This window comes from Loxodonta africana, chromosome 2 (assembly GCF_030014295.1).
Source record: "Loxodonta africana isolate mLoxAfr1 chromosome 2, mLoxAfr1.hap2, whole genome shotgun sequence".
In the NCBI taxonomy this organism is placed as follows: domain Eukaryota; kingdom Metazoa; phylum Chordata; class Mammalia; order Proboscidea; family Elephantidae; genus Loxodonta; species Loxodonta africana.
The window spans coordinates 211,740,573-211,755,441 of NC_087343.1; the positions used below are offsets into that span (position 1 = coordinate 211,740,573).

General features: G+C 59.6%; 1 protein-coding gene across 1 annotated transcript in view; it reads right to left on the reverse strand.

The window, feature by feature from the left end:
- MYO15A (myosin XVA) overlaps nt 1–14,264 on the reverse strand; it is a 76,798-nt gene extending 62,534 nt beyond the window's left edge. The window contains exons 1-6 of the mRNA XM_064279385.1: nt 6,648–14,264; nt 4,551–4,633; nt 3,803–3,866; nt 2,911–3,020; nt 2,559–2,633; nt 2,231–2,321 (exon numbers count right to left, since the gene is read on the reverse strand). Of these exons, the coding sequence (XP_064135455.1) occupies nt 2,231–2,321; nt 2,559–2,633; nt 2,911–3,020; nt 3,803–3,866; nt 4,551–4,633; nt 6,648–10,133 (3,909 nt within the window). The 5' untranslated portion in view covers nt 10,134–14,264. The remainder of the gene's footprint in view (nt 1–2,230; nt 2,322–2,558; nt 2,634–2,910; nt 3,021–3,802; nt 3,867–4,550; nt 4,634–6,647) is intronic.
- Between the last annotated feature and the right edge of the window lie 605 nt (nt 14,265–14,869).

Here is a 14,869-nt window from a genome sequence, read left to right on the forward strand (position 1 = left end):
GGGGGTGCTGCTTCTTGTGCCCAGCACAGAGTGGACACACAGCCAGGGGCTGGGGGCAAGGCCTGATGGGCCTGACGGGGGTAAACACCTGGCACCTCAGGGCCTCCAATCCAGCCCCCATGCGGTACCAGGTGCTCTGGGCTGCCCAGCATCCAGCCATCCTCTTGGAAACCCTCCTCACATACCCACCCCAAGGACCAGGCCCAGGTATCAGCCAATCAGGACAGAGCACACCTTGTGCTATGTGACTGGCTCAAGTGAGAAGACATGGCCAAAACCACAAATGAGAGAGAGCTTTGAGACTACTGGACTGTTGGGAGGTGGGAGCTGTGTTACTATGGCATTATCCTGCTGACCACTGGGAGGTAGGTTGAGGAGGATGATCATAAACAGGGGAGGTGGAACCAAGATAAGGGACGTTGGTTAAGATCCTGGATCCAATCAAGCCTAAAACTGAACCTGGCTCTGGACTGTTGGATCACATGAGGAGGAGCAGAACAGCAGCTGGAAGACGAGTCCCACACTCGTCCCAGCTAGTAGACATGTCCTCACACTGACTGTGCGCTGACATAGAAACTCCTCTAGACCCAGCCACTTCCCACAGCCCCGACCGGCCTCCCGGACCTTTGCCAAGATAAGCTCTCTGACAGTGAACTTCAAATCCCAGCTCCATTACTATCTCACCTTGGGACACTGGCAAGGCACCTCCCCTGCCAAACCATCTATAAAATGGATCCAAATAGACCTCCCTCACAAGGATGCTGTGAGAATCAAGCAATGACAACACAGCTGGCAGCACCTGGCACCTGGGAGGTGCTTGGTACACAATTCTTTCTTTCCCTACCTACCTCACTAGTCCCTCCTTAAGTCTAACCTGGAGACACAGGGAGGGTTGACTGTCCGGAGGCCCATGCTGGCATGGAAGAGACTAACAGGCCAAGGTAGACATTTAAGAAGGCTGGTCCCAGCTGGGCTGGCAGGCAGTCTCCTGGGCTGATCCCCCAAGGGTCACCCCTGCGGAGTCCCCCATTGGCTGGGACACTGTAGCCACATCAAAGCCTCAGTGGACACTCGTGTTGGGGTGTCTGAGACTGCGGTTGTGCAGTCTGAGCAGGTGAGGGCCTGCTTCCAGCCCCACCCGACTTCTCCTGAGCCCCTGACCTGTGCTCTGCAGGGACCAGTAGCCGCTCCAGGTCACCTCATCGTCTTCTCTCCGTAACTGCTCCTCCAGCAGCCCTATCCTGCCGACGGCTCAAGGCCAGCACCTGGGGCATCCTTGGGCTCTCCCCATCTCTCACACACCTGGAATTTAACACTCCTCACCCCTCCCTGGTCTGAGCCCCCACCCTCTCACATGGATTCTACGCTGGCCACACTAGCCAGGCTCCCACACTGAGGCCTTTGCCCTTGCCCTATCTTCTAGCTGGTGGTTCTCCCCGAAAAGTTCTCAGGCCACTTCTTCAGCTTCTCTGTGGGGCCCACCCTAACCACCATGCTTAAAAGGACAGCCCTTAACACCCCCTGCCCCTCCTCGTTCTTTTTCTTCTCAACTTATCATCCTTTACATGCACAAAATTTACTTATTTGTTTTCTTCAGTCTCTCTACTAGACTGAAATTTCTATGCAGCTGGAACATCTGTCTGGTTGCTGCTGTCTGCCTCTGTAGCATCTAGCATGCAGGCTGGGCACACATTAGGTCCTCGGTAAATTACTGAGGCTCTAACATTCTCAGGTTTGACAATTTAGCACCCGCTTTGTTAGCAAACCTCTAGTCCTTCCTCTCCTCGGTGCCCAGGGGTCCCTGCCCAGGGTCTACTGCCTCCCTGGCTTCTCTCCTTATCTACTCCCCCCACACTCAGGCCTGTCCTACTCCCGCGTGTGAGAATATGGAATCTCCGGGCTGTAACTGGGACAAAGACACCAGGCAGGAGAGACAGAGCAATCCTCTTGTCCCTGTGGCCCCCTCTCTGACCCTGGAACACAGAGCTGCCACCAGGAACACAGACAGGAGGGGACTCCACCCCCAGGCGCTTCCCAGGGAGGCAGGGGCATCAGAAAGAGCCCAGAGCCCAACAGTCTCTCTCTGTGCAGCCCCTGGCCAGGCCCCAACCCCTCTGGAGCCCAGGCTCTCTGTCCTCAAAGTGGGGCCAAGGATCCTTGCCTCTTGGGGAGCATATGGAGCATGCACTACAACGGTGCTCACCTGAGGGTCCTGGAGAGACAGACCCACCTGCTGGGTGATGCCCTGCTTCTGGTTCATGGCGGCCAGGTAGCGCAGAATCAGCTTCGTGGCCTCGGTTTTGCCAGAGCCGCTTTCTCCACTGCCCAGACAGAGAGGCAGAGTGGGCTTCTCTTGTTCCCTGCCTCTCCTGGGCCCCCCAGCCCTGCCTTGGAGCTAGGGTGGGGGAAGGATGTGGGACATGGGTACACGCCAGCTCAGAGATGCCCAGGGACCTCCCAAGGCCACAGCGTAGGTCTGGCCTGCTGCAGAACGTTCCTGAAGTCCCCTCATTCATCCCCATGAATAGGCACCCCACCCCGCCTGACCCCCAGCTCACCTGATGATTATGCACTGGTTCTGTTTGGCATCGAGCATTTTGGCGAAGGCGAGATTCGCAATTGCAAAGAGGTGTCTGGGGAGACAGGCTGCTAGGCATCACCTCCCTAGGCCAGGGGGATCTCTGTCCAGCCCAGGGTCCAACCCTGCTCCCACTCCTCACCGCCTTAGGGACGTGCTTCCCACCCCACACTGTGGTCTCAAGCCATGGGGGGAGGAGCCTCAGGCCCAGAGAGGGTGTGGCCAGGCCTGTGCCCACCACCATCAGCCCCAACCCATGGTGTGCGGCAGCCAGGCTCTTGTCACGCTGAGAGAAGGACGCGGGACAGCCCCCGCCCCCCCAGGACACTCACGGTGGATTCTCTCCCAGAGCCCGCCCGTTGTACTTCTGCACCTGCTCTGGCCCGTAGATCCCCAACATCCGGTACGGGTTCACCGCCACCAGGATGCTACCAATGTATGTCTGTTGGGAAGGGGTGGCCTCAATGCCCATACTCCTCGTGGCCTCTACACCCACCCACCCTGCTCCTGGAGGCTGGGATCCCCACTTCCATCAGGACAGAGCTTTAGCTGCCTGGCTTCAGTGTTCACACCCAAGGCCCTCTAACAGCTTACTGGGATCACATGCGCTAACTGGAATTTCAGGCACTGTACCAGGCTGAGGCTGGGAGGAATTTGAAAAGAGTAAAGCCCCACAGCTACCACTCTGCAAAGGGGGGCCAGGCTGATTGCCCCATCAGCTGCTGCCTACTTCCTTTACTCCCAAAGGACTTCTGAGGTCAAGCATCCATTCCCTGGAATGGGGCAGAGTTGGGGAGCCCAGGGCACCCTGGGGACCACTAGCCCTCCCGGGTCCTTGCCTTCCCCACAGTGGTTTATGCCCTCGGCCCTCCCTTTTATCTTTTGGGGTCAGTGGCTCCTCCCACCCCGGTGGCCTTCCCCATTCTGGGACCGAAGTCTAGGGATTCTGGGATGGTGGAGTCTGTATCCACAGGGCCTGCAGCGGAAACTGCACATTTCTGGGTTCCTCGACTCCAGGTCCCTGCCTCTGCTCTACAACGTTCTAAGATCCCACGTTTTAGGGCTTTGAGCTCCAGGCACTAGCATTCTGTGCTCAAACGGTACAAACCTCAAAGTTCAAACCAGCAGCCACAGGTCTGGGGCCCCACAGGAGAAACCTGTGTGTCCACCCCCACCCCCAGAAGGCCCCACAGGCAGGGAGGCAGGACCAGCCCCAGGACTTACATAGATGAGGTTCCGTTCAAATCTGGTCTTGATATTGGACAGCACAGTAGCCTCCTGGAGGTCTCTGAGAGGGTGCAGAGAAGAGCAGTCAGGGCCCAGGCTCGAGCTGGCACATGCCCTCCTCCCCTTAAGTGCTGGGCGGTGGCTAAGTAAGAGCTTGGGCTCTGGGTCAGGCAGGCCTGAGTTCAAGTTCTGTCCCTGACATCAGCCAGCTGTGAGAATTTGGCCAAGTTACTTAACCTCTCTGTGCCTCAGTTTATGCATCTGTCAAATGGGAATGATAACTCCACCTACTGCACTGGGGCTGTGGGAACACTGCTAGACGACAGACACTTGGGCTGAGTCATCATAACTGGATCATGATGTTGACCAGCACTGTGCTCATTGTGAGCACCTCCAACGTACCTGCACCCTTGCAAAAGTGGTGAAAGGAAGGGACTATCACCACTCTCATTTTATGGTGAGGAAACTAAGGTACAGAGAGGCTAAGTGATTTGCCCAGTGTCACCCAGCTAGTAAGTGGTGGGGCTAGAATTTAAACCCAGGCCTGTCTGGCCCACTGAGCTTTGATGTTCACATATTTGACCTTTGTGATACCACACAACAACCCATTTTGCAGATGCGGAAGCTGAGGTTCTGAAAACGTTCTGGGAGGTGAAATGCATCCCTGGTATTGAGGAGGCTCTATGGCTGGGAGTGTGGTGACCCTGGTGATGACCTCCAAAACAGCCCCCACCCCCGCACTCACTCCAGCTGCGTCATGTCCTCCACACCGTCTTCCCCTCGCTGTTCACGGGACCGCAGGGACGGCAGGCTGCGGATGGAGTGCATCTGCGAGAGACGCTGTGGGTTGGCTTGGTGGGAGATGCCTCCTGGGGTGGTCCCCATTGGCTTGGACACACTGGGGATCTGCTGCCATTGTCAAGGAGGGAGCCCCAAGGCCAGGCTGGGTGGGCCCACAGAGCTGGCATGCACATCTCCCCACCCCGGGACGCACACATGTTCATTGATGTCCAGATGTGTGATGTGTGAGCATATCCCCACGCAAACACTTTCCTCCCGGCTGTCCTAGAAGCCCACCTACAGGCCCCCCTCTTCCAGGGAAGCCCTCCCAACCTCAGGCCTCTCACAGCTCTGATACCCTTCTTCCCAACTGACCCTACAAGTCCAATACACCTGCTTGTGTGACAACTTGAAGAATATCTGTGTCCAGACTCAGGGGGACCCCTGGGGCCAACCCTGCCTCATCCCCCATCGTGGTGCACCTGCGCCAGCCCAGGGTAAACACAAAGACGCACGCACATGGATCTCCACACAAAGGCACTGGCAATTCATACCATTCCCACATACGCCCACGGGCTCCGAATACGTCCGTGGTGCTTGGCTGGAGACAGGCCACTGCCAGGCACACACACAGGGGTCTGTGTACAGCTGGTGCTACACAGCCTACATTGTGGATGCCGGCAAGCCTCCCCCCACCTGTGGGTCTAGAGAATGGAAGTCCAGTGCTATCTTTGGGCTGGCTGCAGGATTTCCTCTGTGCCCATCTATGTGACACACATGTGTGCATACATGCCACCAGTGGACAAGCAATCCTACCATGTCTGCTCAAGCCTTGGTACACATGCACACATGTTCCGTCATTTGACATGCAGGCCTGTGTGTGGTCTGTGTGACTGTGAGCACAAATGTGGTGCCCTCAGCCTTCCAAGCCTTCCGGATCCCAGTTCACGCCCCTCCCTGAGAAAGCGAGGAAAGAGGACACCAGGAGCGAGCCCCTGCAGGCATTTCTGCCTGCTGCCAGGCTGCTAAGTAGGCCATCTTACAGAGTATCTCGCTAGATGCCCTGGCTTCCCGCCCATCCATCTGCCCATGTGCTTGCCAGCTCTCAGACCCTAAATAATTCAGCCACTCACGTATTCCAGAGTGAGGAGGGCCCAGGCATCCTTGCCCCTCACCCCTGGGCGCCCTGCGCCCCGCTCCCGCAAGGCTGCAGCCCACACAGCGCGGGGCACCCGTCGCCGGGGCCTGGGTCCCCCCAACAGCCAGGCCACCCCAGTCGCCATTGGCGGGCCCGGCCAGCTGCCCGCTCCTCTGGGCACCGTCTGCAGAGGCTGAGGTACCTGCTGCCCCTGCTTGCCCCGCCTACCCCATGTCCCGGGGGAGGCTCCGGTGACTACCCACCTCTTTTGAGGGCCACCCAGTGCTAGGCTCGTGATCTGCCCTGAGCGTGGCAGCCAAGCTCGGCTAGGCACCCCTCAGACCTGCTACCTTGCTCTGCAGCCCAGAGGGAGGCTCAGATAGGCTCTGGCTCAGCACCTGATTCACTGTGTTACCTTGACCAAGAAATGGACCTTTCAGGACTCTCCACAACGAGCCCCTCACCCTCAGATATGCCAGAACCTGCAGCCCTGGGGGGCTATGAAGGGAAACATGCTACTAGCCTTAAGCAGAAACCCTGAGGAGAGGGAGAAAACTCTAGTTTGGCAGAGGAACAGTAAAAGGCTGGAGAAACAGTGTGGACATGGATGTGGAGGTGGGCTTTGACCTAGGGCACCATCTCTGAGAGACAGCTGACCAGGACAGGACTGCAGGAACAGGGACACTCCGTAGTTAGAACCCGGACTGGGGCTACAGACAGGATCTCTTCCCTGCCCTGTGCTGGGTACCCCTGCTCACCTCTCTTGTGGTTCAGGGAGGCCAAGACTTTTCTCCCAGAGTTACAGATGGGCAGACTGAGGCCCAAGCAGGAAGCAGCTCACCAAGGACATACAGGGCTTCTGGGGCTGTTCTGTTCCCTGTTTCCCAGGTATGGTCCCCCACGCCCTCCCTCTGTGCCCCATACCTTATTTTGCCAACTTTGGGGGCCAACCTCTTTCCAGGCGCCCCTGTGGGGCAGGTAGGCAGCTTCAGGGCCCAAGCGGCGGGATGGGGGGCAGGTGTGCACTCGTGGCCAGGGTCGGTGGCCCTCCGCCGGCTGCAAGAGGCGGGCCCGGCGCAGACTCCAGGCTCGAGGCTCTGGGCTGGGCTGGGGGTCCTGGGCTGGCTGGACTGGGGGCTGCAGGGTGGCACGACCCACTTGCTGGAAGGAACTCAGCTTTTGCACCTGAGGCATGACCACTGCACATTGCCCAGGCCCAGCCTGGCACTGCTTGCCTCCCTCAGGCAGGGGCTCAGGAGCCCCAGTGGGTGCCAAGGGGCCAGGGACTCTGGGCATTGTCATCCAATGGCGCCATGGTGGCCATATGGCCCTCATCCGGTCACACGTGGCCAATGGGTGGGATAAGCTGGGCCTTGGCGCCTTCTCTGGGATGAGATCCTTGGGGGGTGTCATGTTTGGAGGCTCAGGCTCTGATGGTGTCTGGGGGTCTACCAGCCCGGATTCTTCTGGCTTCACAGGGCTCAGGCCTGCAGATTTGAGTAGCTGTTCAGAGCCTGGTTCACAGTGTCTACCCAGGAAGACATTGACTGCGTCAGAAGTTGAGTCCTTGGGCTTGGGTGTGGGGAACGGCACAGGCCCCAAATGCTCCAGGAAGGGGTTTTCTGGCACAAGGGGCTGCCTGGATAAGCCCCTGCGGCTACTCACGCCTCCTGGCCAGGGGGAGGGTGGACGTTGCGTGGGAAGCATGTCCACGTCCCAGCTGGGGGCCAGTGGTGGCACGGTCCAAAGCGTCTCTGAGTCTTCTTCCGACTCCCGGGGCTCAGGGGCAGCCCGACTCACCGGCCGGGACCCCGAGCCCGGCAGTCGGTGGAAGAAGGGTGGACACACCCGGGGTTTCACGGCCCTAGTAGGTGGTTCACTGAGCCGTTTCCAAGTGTGCGGGAGGCGCGAAGGCAGGTTTAGGGAGCGGCGCCCGAGGCTGGGACCCAGCAGAGGGGGGGACGCAGGCAGCCTCTGGCCGACAGATCGCGGGGGCGGCCGGGGCGAACCCAGGCGCCTGGAGCTGCTGCGCGGGGTTAGCGGCTCCCGAAGCGAGCGGGGCCGGCAGGGCAGTGGCGAGAAAGGCGGCTGGAAGGGGCCCAAGCGGAGAGAGGGCTGTGGGGAAAGGGGCCCCCTGGGCGAGCCGTAGCCGGGGCCCGGCAGGCTTCTTAGTGAGGGCTGCGGCGAGGGCAGCGAGTGCCAGCACAGCCGGCGCGAGATCTGCGGTGAGCGGCCTGTGAACGCGGAGGCCTGGCCTCTCCTGCGGGACACCGTGAGAGAGGGCCGGGGCCCGGGGAAGGCCAGCTTGTCCGCAGCGCCCTCGGGGCGCACGGGCGGGGGCTCCACGAAGCTCCACCAGCTCGCCTGCGGCGCAAGTGGCACGTGCGCTGGGGCAGCCCAAGGCGGCGGATGTCTTCGCACAGAGCCACCGGGCGAGTCAGGCCTCGAAGGGCCCAGGGGCGCGGGCGCGCGGCGTGGCGCGGGCGGTGACACGGGCGCGCCCCAGGGCGCGGGCGCAGGCGCGGGAGGAGGGCGCGAGTTGTTGCCTGCGCGCGGCTGCACGCGCCGCAGCGAGATAGGCGTGGTCGGGTGCTCCGGGTCCATGCCCGCCAGCTTGTAGCCGAAGCGCTTGTAGGCCGCCTCTCGGACGGCCGGCGCCCTCGCACCCGCTTTCTGGCTGCCCCAGAGCCTCGGGATAGGCTTCTTCTCCGACAGTGTCTTCTTGAGAAAGCGGGCCAGGGAGGTGGCCGGCCGGGCTGGGAGACGGCCAAACTCGTGGCGAGCCCCGAAAGCCGACAGGGCACGCTGCAGGTTGCGCTGGCGCGGCGTGAGGAAGCCCCAAAAGGGATGGCGGTAGGACACCGGGGTCATCTCCTCCTCGTCCTCCTCTTCGTCCGCCTCCCCCAAGGACAGTGGGATGTCCAGGGAAGGCGGGAGGGGCACCTCCAGCTTCTCCTTCCCAAACAGCTTCACCTGGGGCCGCGGGAAGAGGCGGAACTTGCGGATGAGGGACAGCTTGGACCTGGCGGGCTTGTCCATGCCTTGCTGCTCAAAGAAGGCTGCACTGGGCAGGCGGAAGGAAGTGCCCTGCCGCTCTCCACCTGCCTCCTCGGGCTCTTCCAGCTCTGCGATGTCGTCCATTGGGTGGGCGTATGGGTTGTGGGGTGATAGTATGGGTGGTGGAACCCACGGGTACATGAAGGCCGACTCCTCTGGGTAAAGGTAGGGTGTCTCGGGTGGGTAGATGGCCTCAGCCCCGCCACCATAGATGCTTTCAGCATAGGGAATGCTGTAGGGGACCCCATAGTGATCAAAGTAGGGTATCTCGTAAGGAAGGTTATAGGGTGGGTAGGGCATGTAGTAAGGTGTATAGGGGTCCAGGTGGTGGCTGTACGGGTAAGCCTCACCCTCGTACCCATCATAGTAGCTGTAGGGAGACGCATACCCTGATGGGGGTGCATAGGGGGGCTCATAGTCGTCGTAGCCATAGCTGTAGCCATAGGGGTACGGTGGGTAGGAGTCCCCGTAATAGTCGGCAGGGTAGTGGTCATAGGGGTCCTCTGGCGGGTACCCATAGTAGGGGTCGCCACCATAGGGGGGCCAGGCTGGGTTGTAGGGGCCGTAGCCGGCCAGGTAGGGCTCCTGCTCCTCGTACTGGTAGAGCGACTGTTGGTCGTAGTAGTCGTCACCCTCCCGGTAGTAGTCGTAGTACTCGCCCAGGTCCTGGAAACCCTCGAGCCCGTACAGCGACCTACGTGAGCCTGATGGCCTGAACGGGGCCTCGTCCTCGAAGGGCAAGAAGCCCACAGGTTCGCCAGACTCGTAGATGCTGCGGCTGCGCGGGAAGCGGCGCAGGCGACCCCCGTGGCGCAGGATCTCGGCTCCTGATGGAAAGTGCAGCTTGTACGAACCGTGGGAGCCCGAGCGGTTGAGCCAGGCGTCCAGCGTGGCCTGCTCGCTGCCCAACTCCTCGGCCTTCTTGATGAGGAACTTCTTGGTGAGCCAGTTGATGGCCGTGGAGGCCTTGCTGAGGGACCGGGCGCGTGGCCGCAGCCGGCCGTAGCCACGGCGGCCAGGGAAGCGGATCACCATGAAGGATGGCTTCTTGCCCTTCATAGCTCGTTTCTTCTTGCCCATCCGCATCTGCGTCATGAGCTTCGACGTCGACTTGAGCACGGTCCGCGCCTTCTTCTTGCGTTTGGTCTTCTTCGGGCCGGTGTGGAGGCCCCAGAAGAAGGCCGACGCGCTCCGGAACTGGCCCTTCTTGGAGATCTTGGGCGTGCGGTCGCGGAAGCCCATGAACAGTCGTGACGTCCCCTTCAAGCTCCGTTTTGGTTTCTCGGGTTCAGGAGCCTTCTTTCCCTTCTTCCCTTTCTTGGCCTTCTTCTCATCATCTTCCTCCTTTGCCATGGTGGCTGCCTGCTCCCTGTGGGCCTAGGGCTGGCCTCTCAGGCTCAGGGGCTTGGAGATGCAGGGTCCTCTCAGTCTCCTGCCCAGGGCTGGACAGGAGGCCTCTTCCAGCAGGGAGTAGCTGGGACTGGCCTCCTCCAGCACAGAGCAGCTGGGACTGGCCTCCTCCAGCACAGAGCAGCTGGGACTGGCCTCCTCCAGCACAGAGCAGCCAGGACTGGCTGGGGCTGCCACAGGGAGGCCCAGCCAGCTTGCTGGGGCCAGGGTTTCTAGGGGCGAATCCATAATTCATCTCCTCCCAGCATGGACTTGGGTTTCACCTTCAAGTGGTGGTGGAAAGTGTGGCGGTGTTGTTTACCAGGAGCAGGGAGTGGCTGAGGCCTTTTGGACTGGGAGGTGGTGGGGAGGCATCTGGCCTTATGGTCATCACGACAGCAACTACAGCTGACATTTATGAAGCCCTCCTAATGTGCGAAGCCGTTGGTGTGCATAAACTGGCTCAAATACACTCAAGTTAGAGCTTTTATCATCACCTTATCACAGAGAAGGATGCTGGGACTCAGGGGCAGTCACCTGCCCTAAGCCACCCAGCATGTCTGACCTGGGCTGGAAGTGGACCCTGGGGCCTCTGAACCCCAGCCTGGATGCTGAAAGCCTGCTGAGTGGCCTTGGAGGGGAACCTTGAACCCTCCAGGTCCTGGGCCAGTGGGGTAGGGAGTGGGCAGGGCTGGTGCCCAGGGCTGCGGTCAGTGTAACTGGAGCTGGCTGGCTCACAGAAGCATGAATAATGCACTGGGGAGAACCGGTATGATTCTAACAAAGTAACATTTAAAAAAAGAATGGAAAAAAGGAATTTGAGACAGTGAGTGAAAACACCCCTTTAGAAGAGCCCCCAGGAAGAATGGCAGGGCCCCACTGCAGAGTCCAGCCCCACCCCTTCCAGCTCCAGGTGATGTTTCTGGAAACTGAGGCCCAGAGGTCAGTGACTTCCAGGAAGGAGGGGACAGGGCGGGCCCTTGTTGCTCAAGGCTGCCTCCCACAGCCACACCCCTGCCTATCCCGAGTTGAGGGTCCTTGGCCCCTGGGGTTTGTCTGTCATTGGAAGGTGACTGCCAGCCACAAGGGCCTGCATCTTCCCATTGGGCACATCTTTCTGCCCTGATGCCCAGATGCAGGACTGTGGACGGGGCCCGCAGCGGGGCATGTAGCCTCCATGTGCCAGTGGATGTGAGGATGGGTGAGATGGAGAAATAGCACAGGACTGGCCTGGCAGGCCTTCTGTTATTATTACTCCCGGTGAGTTGTCACAGTCCCCTTCTTGTCTGCTCTGGTAAGGTGACCTGGAGCAGTCTCTGGCAGCAAGGGCCTGCCGCGTGACTACTCCTGGTTTCTGGGGCCTAGGCCTTGGGGACAGTGCTCCCCAGTGGTCATCCAGACCGCCCCTTCTCTGTCTGGTTCAGGGTCCTGCCTCCCACTCAGGGTCCCCAGCTTCTGCAGCGGGCAGAGTGGGTGCCTAGGAACAAGTCTCTCTTTTGTTCATTCCTCAAGTATTTGTGTTTACTGTGTGCCAGGCACTGTGCTAGGCACTAGGGGGTGAGAAACAGACCCACTCCCAAAGTCACAGGGGAGAGATGGGAAAACTACTGCTGTGAGGGGCTGCAAAGGCAAGGGTGCCAGCCCGGGCTACCAGGGAAGCTTTCCCTGATGGATGAGGGAGACCTGGCAGAGGGGAGGGTGTTAATCATATGGAAGTGGGAACAGTGCTCCTACCAGCATGTGCATTGCTCAAGCGGTGAGAGGCCTAACAGGGAAGTTGTACAGTCAGAATAGGGTGGTGAGGGCACGTGAGCGGGCAGCGGCCAGGCTGGCCAGCAGGGGACTGGCCCATGGAGGCTGTGAAGGCTGGGATGGGAGTTTGGTCCCTCAGGGGATGGGGAGCCACTGCAGGGTTTGAAGCAGGTAGAAATGCTGTGACCAGATCTGCGTTTTGAAAATAATAAAAATAACCAACACTGCCGACTGTTCACTGTGTGCCTGGCTTGGTGCCACATGCTCCCCTGTGCCATCTCCCTGGATTCCACAATACCTAAGACGGGGATGGTTATTTCCATTTTACAGGTAAGGGCTCTGTCTTGGAGAGGTTGGGTCACACACTGAAGACCCCACGGTGAGGGCACGACAGACCCCATTCTTGACCGTGGGGCCTGTGTTCACAACTACCAGGCCACATTGCACTATCCACAACCTTGGGAAGAGGGTACCGCTGTCACTCTCATTTTACAGACAAGGAAGCTGAGACTCCACAGTGCCCACGACATCGCTTATCAGGAAGTAGTCTCCCGAAGCTCTCTTGTTTCAGACCCTTAGGTCTGGGACTTGGAGGAGAGGCTGGACCAGACAGGCAGCTGTGAGGGATCAGCAGATGGTGAGAGGGAGGCCAGGACATCAGTGACTGAGGTCTGAGGGGCCCTGCTTTTAAGCATGTGTGGGAAAGAGACAGAGAAGAAGCTGGAGGCGAGGGCAGCATTTCAGGAGCCAAGACCAGCAGTGTGGAGCTGGCTAAGGCAAATAAGTATGAGTTAGAAACGGCTGGCTGCCAGGTTAGCAACAGAGAGCAGGGGTGGAGAGATGGACAAGCCTTGGCAAGAGTGCTGAGTAGTCTGTTGGAGTTGATGGGTGAAGGAAGGTGAGGTAGACTCAGAGAGAGTGGACACGGGGAGCTAAGTCATGAAGGGGAGGGAGGTGCCCAGAGGTGGTCATGGGCTTTTAGTTTTTTTTAGCGAGAGACTTAAGCTGGTCAGTGGATAGGACACTCAGGAGAAAGCAAGCAGCAGAGAGCTCGGTGGACGCTCCTGTGATGTGAAGGCCCCAGCCCCGAGGAGGTGCCAGGCCATGATATCCTCCATCCTGGAAGAAGGGGGTGAAGTGGAGGTGGGTTGTTTGGAGTTTTCTAGCCGGGCCTCTGCCACAGCAAGGTTAGCAGGTGTGGGGAGTGTGGGACTCAAGGGGCAAGGCAGGTGGGAAGAGCTGCTGAGGGGGTTGAGGGTGTTCCTCAAAAGCGCTGGCTCAGAAGCGGGGTGGGGGTGGGGGTAGGGAGGCTGGGCCCCATGGGTTCTTTCAGAGGACAAATGAGTTGAGGGTTTCTGAGATGAGGGACATGGAGAAGGAACAAACGAACGCAGGGACAGGTGGTCACCCCTGGCTCCTTTCCCCTTAAGCCCATCAAGGCCTCCGGTGGGGCCTCGTCTGGGGGTATAGGGGAGGGGGATGCTGAGGGGCAGTCTGCAGCCTGGGCTCAGCACAGCCCTGAATCCTGGGGAGTCCTGGGTAGGAGGGGGTGTTGTTGGCCTTCACAGGACAGCCAGGCAGATGGGTCAGGAAGGGACTTTTGACTCACCCAGGCCAGAACCTCCCTCCAGAAGGAGCCAGTGAGGGTGAGTGACCAGAAGAGCCAGTGGGGCACAGCCTGAGCCTGAGTTCGCCCTGGAGGGGTGGGGCCTGGCCCCCCTTAGGGGACTTCCCCAGCGCTGAGGCTCCGCCTCACCCCCCTCCTCCTGTACCTTGGCCTCACAGGGACCTGGGCAGTGCCACTCTCTCACACGCTGACCACAGATCCAGAAATCCAAGGACACACAAACCTAGCCCAGGAAAGGGGCTCATGTGGCCAGGGCCTTGGATGCCAGATGCCCTGCACTAGATCTTCTGTTTCCCAGCCAGCTAGTCTGAGGTCTGGACTTGCCTAACACCTGGGTCCCAAGGCCATACCTGTAAGGCAGGAAGTGGGAGTGACAGTCCTGGTCCTGGGAAAGAAGTCTGCACTTAAGGATCTCCACCAGCCAGGCTTAGTGGGGCAGGAGAGGGGTTGAGATAAGCCACTGAACACTTACCTGTCTTGACATCCCTGTCCCCAAAAGGGGGACTGCATGGGCATTATGCCCATTTTATAGATGAAGAAACTGATGCCCAGAGGTCTCACAATGAGTTAGGAGCAGGGCCCCAGCTCTGCCACCTTACTGTTCCCTCTTCTCCCCTGCAACCTAGGTAGGCCAGTGGAAGACTCCAAGGGCCCAGGGCCAGGCTGCCCTTACCTGGCTCCCGTGGCCTGCTCGCCGCCTGCATGCCGCTAATGGAGGGCCTGTAGACTGGCCCAAGAGCACATCAACTCAGCAGAGCAGCTCAGTGTTGCAAGCAAGAGAGGCCCAGCCCACCACACCGACCGCCTGGGGCCCCATGTATATTTAACGATGTCTATTATTCCTGTTTTGTCTCCGGAAAGGAGCCTTAACAGCTGACAGGGGAGCTAGTAACAGCCTGGATGGCTGGGCAGCTGGTCCTGCTCCACACTCCAGGTCTGCCCAGGGACCCCAAGGAGCTAAGGCTCCTGATGGTCAACACCCAACAGTCTCAAAAGCCCATTACAATTGGCCCCCCCAAAGGATCACTTCCTTCGGGAAGCCTGCCTTGCCACTCAGAGGTCTCAAAGACCAGGGTCCAAACCCTAGCTCTGCACTGTAAGCTGGGAAAGTACCCCTAGCCTGCAGCAGGGCTCATTAGGCGCCAGGCTGTGCCAGCACCACGCCAGGCCCCCATGCCTGGGACAGGCAGCAAATGCATCTAGCCACCTCACTCTTGCAGCAGGGCTTTCCTGGTTACAAGGGTCTTCTGCCCACCTCTGCTGCTGGGCCTGCAGGGCCTCATGGAGGTGCTGGCCTTCCCAGGTGGAGCCTGCTCTGTGT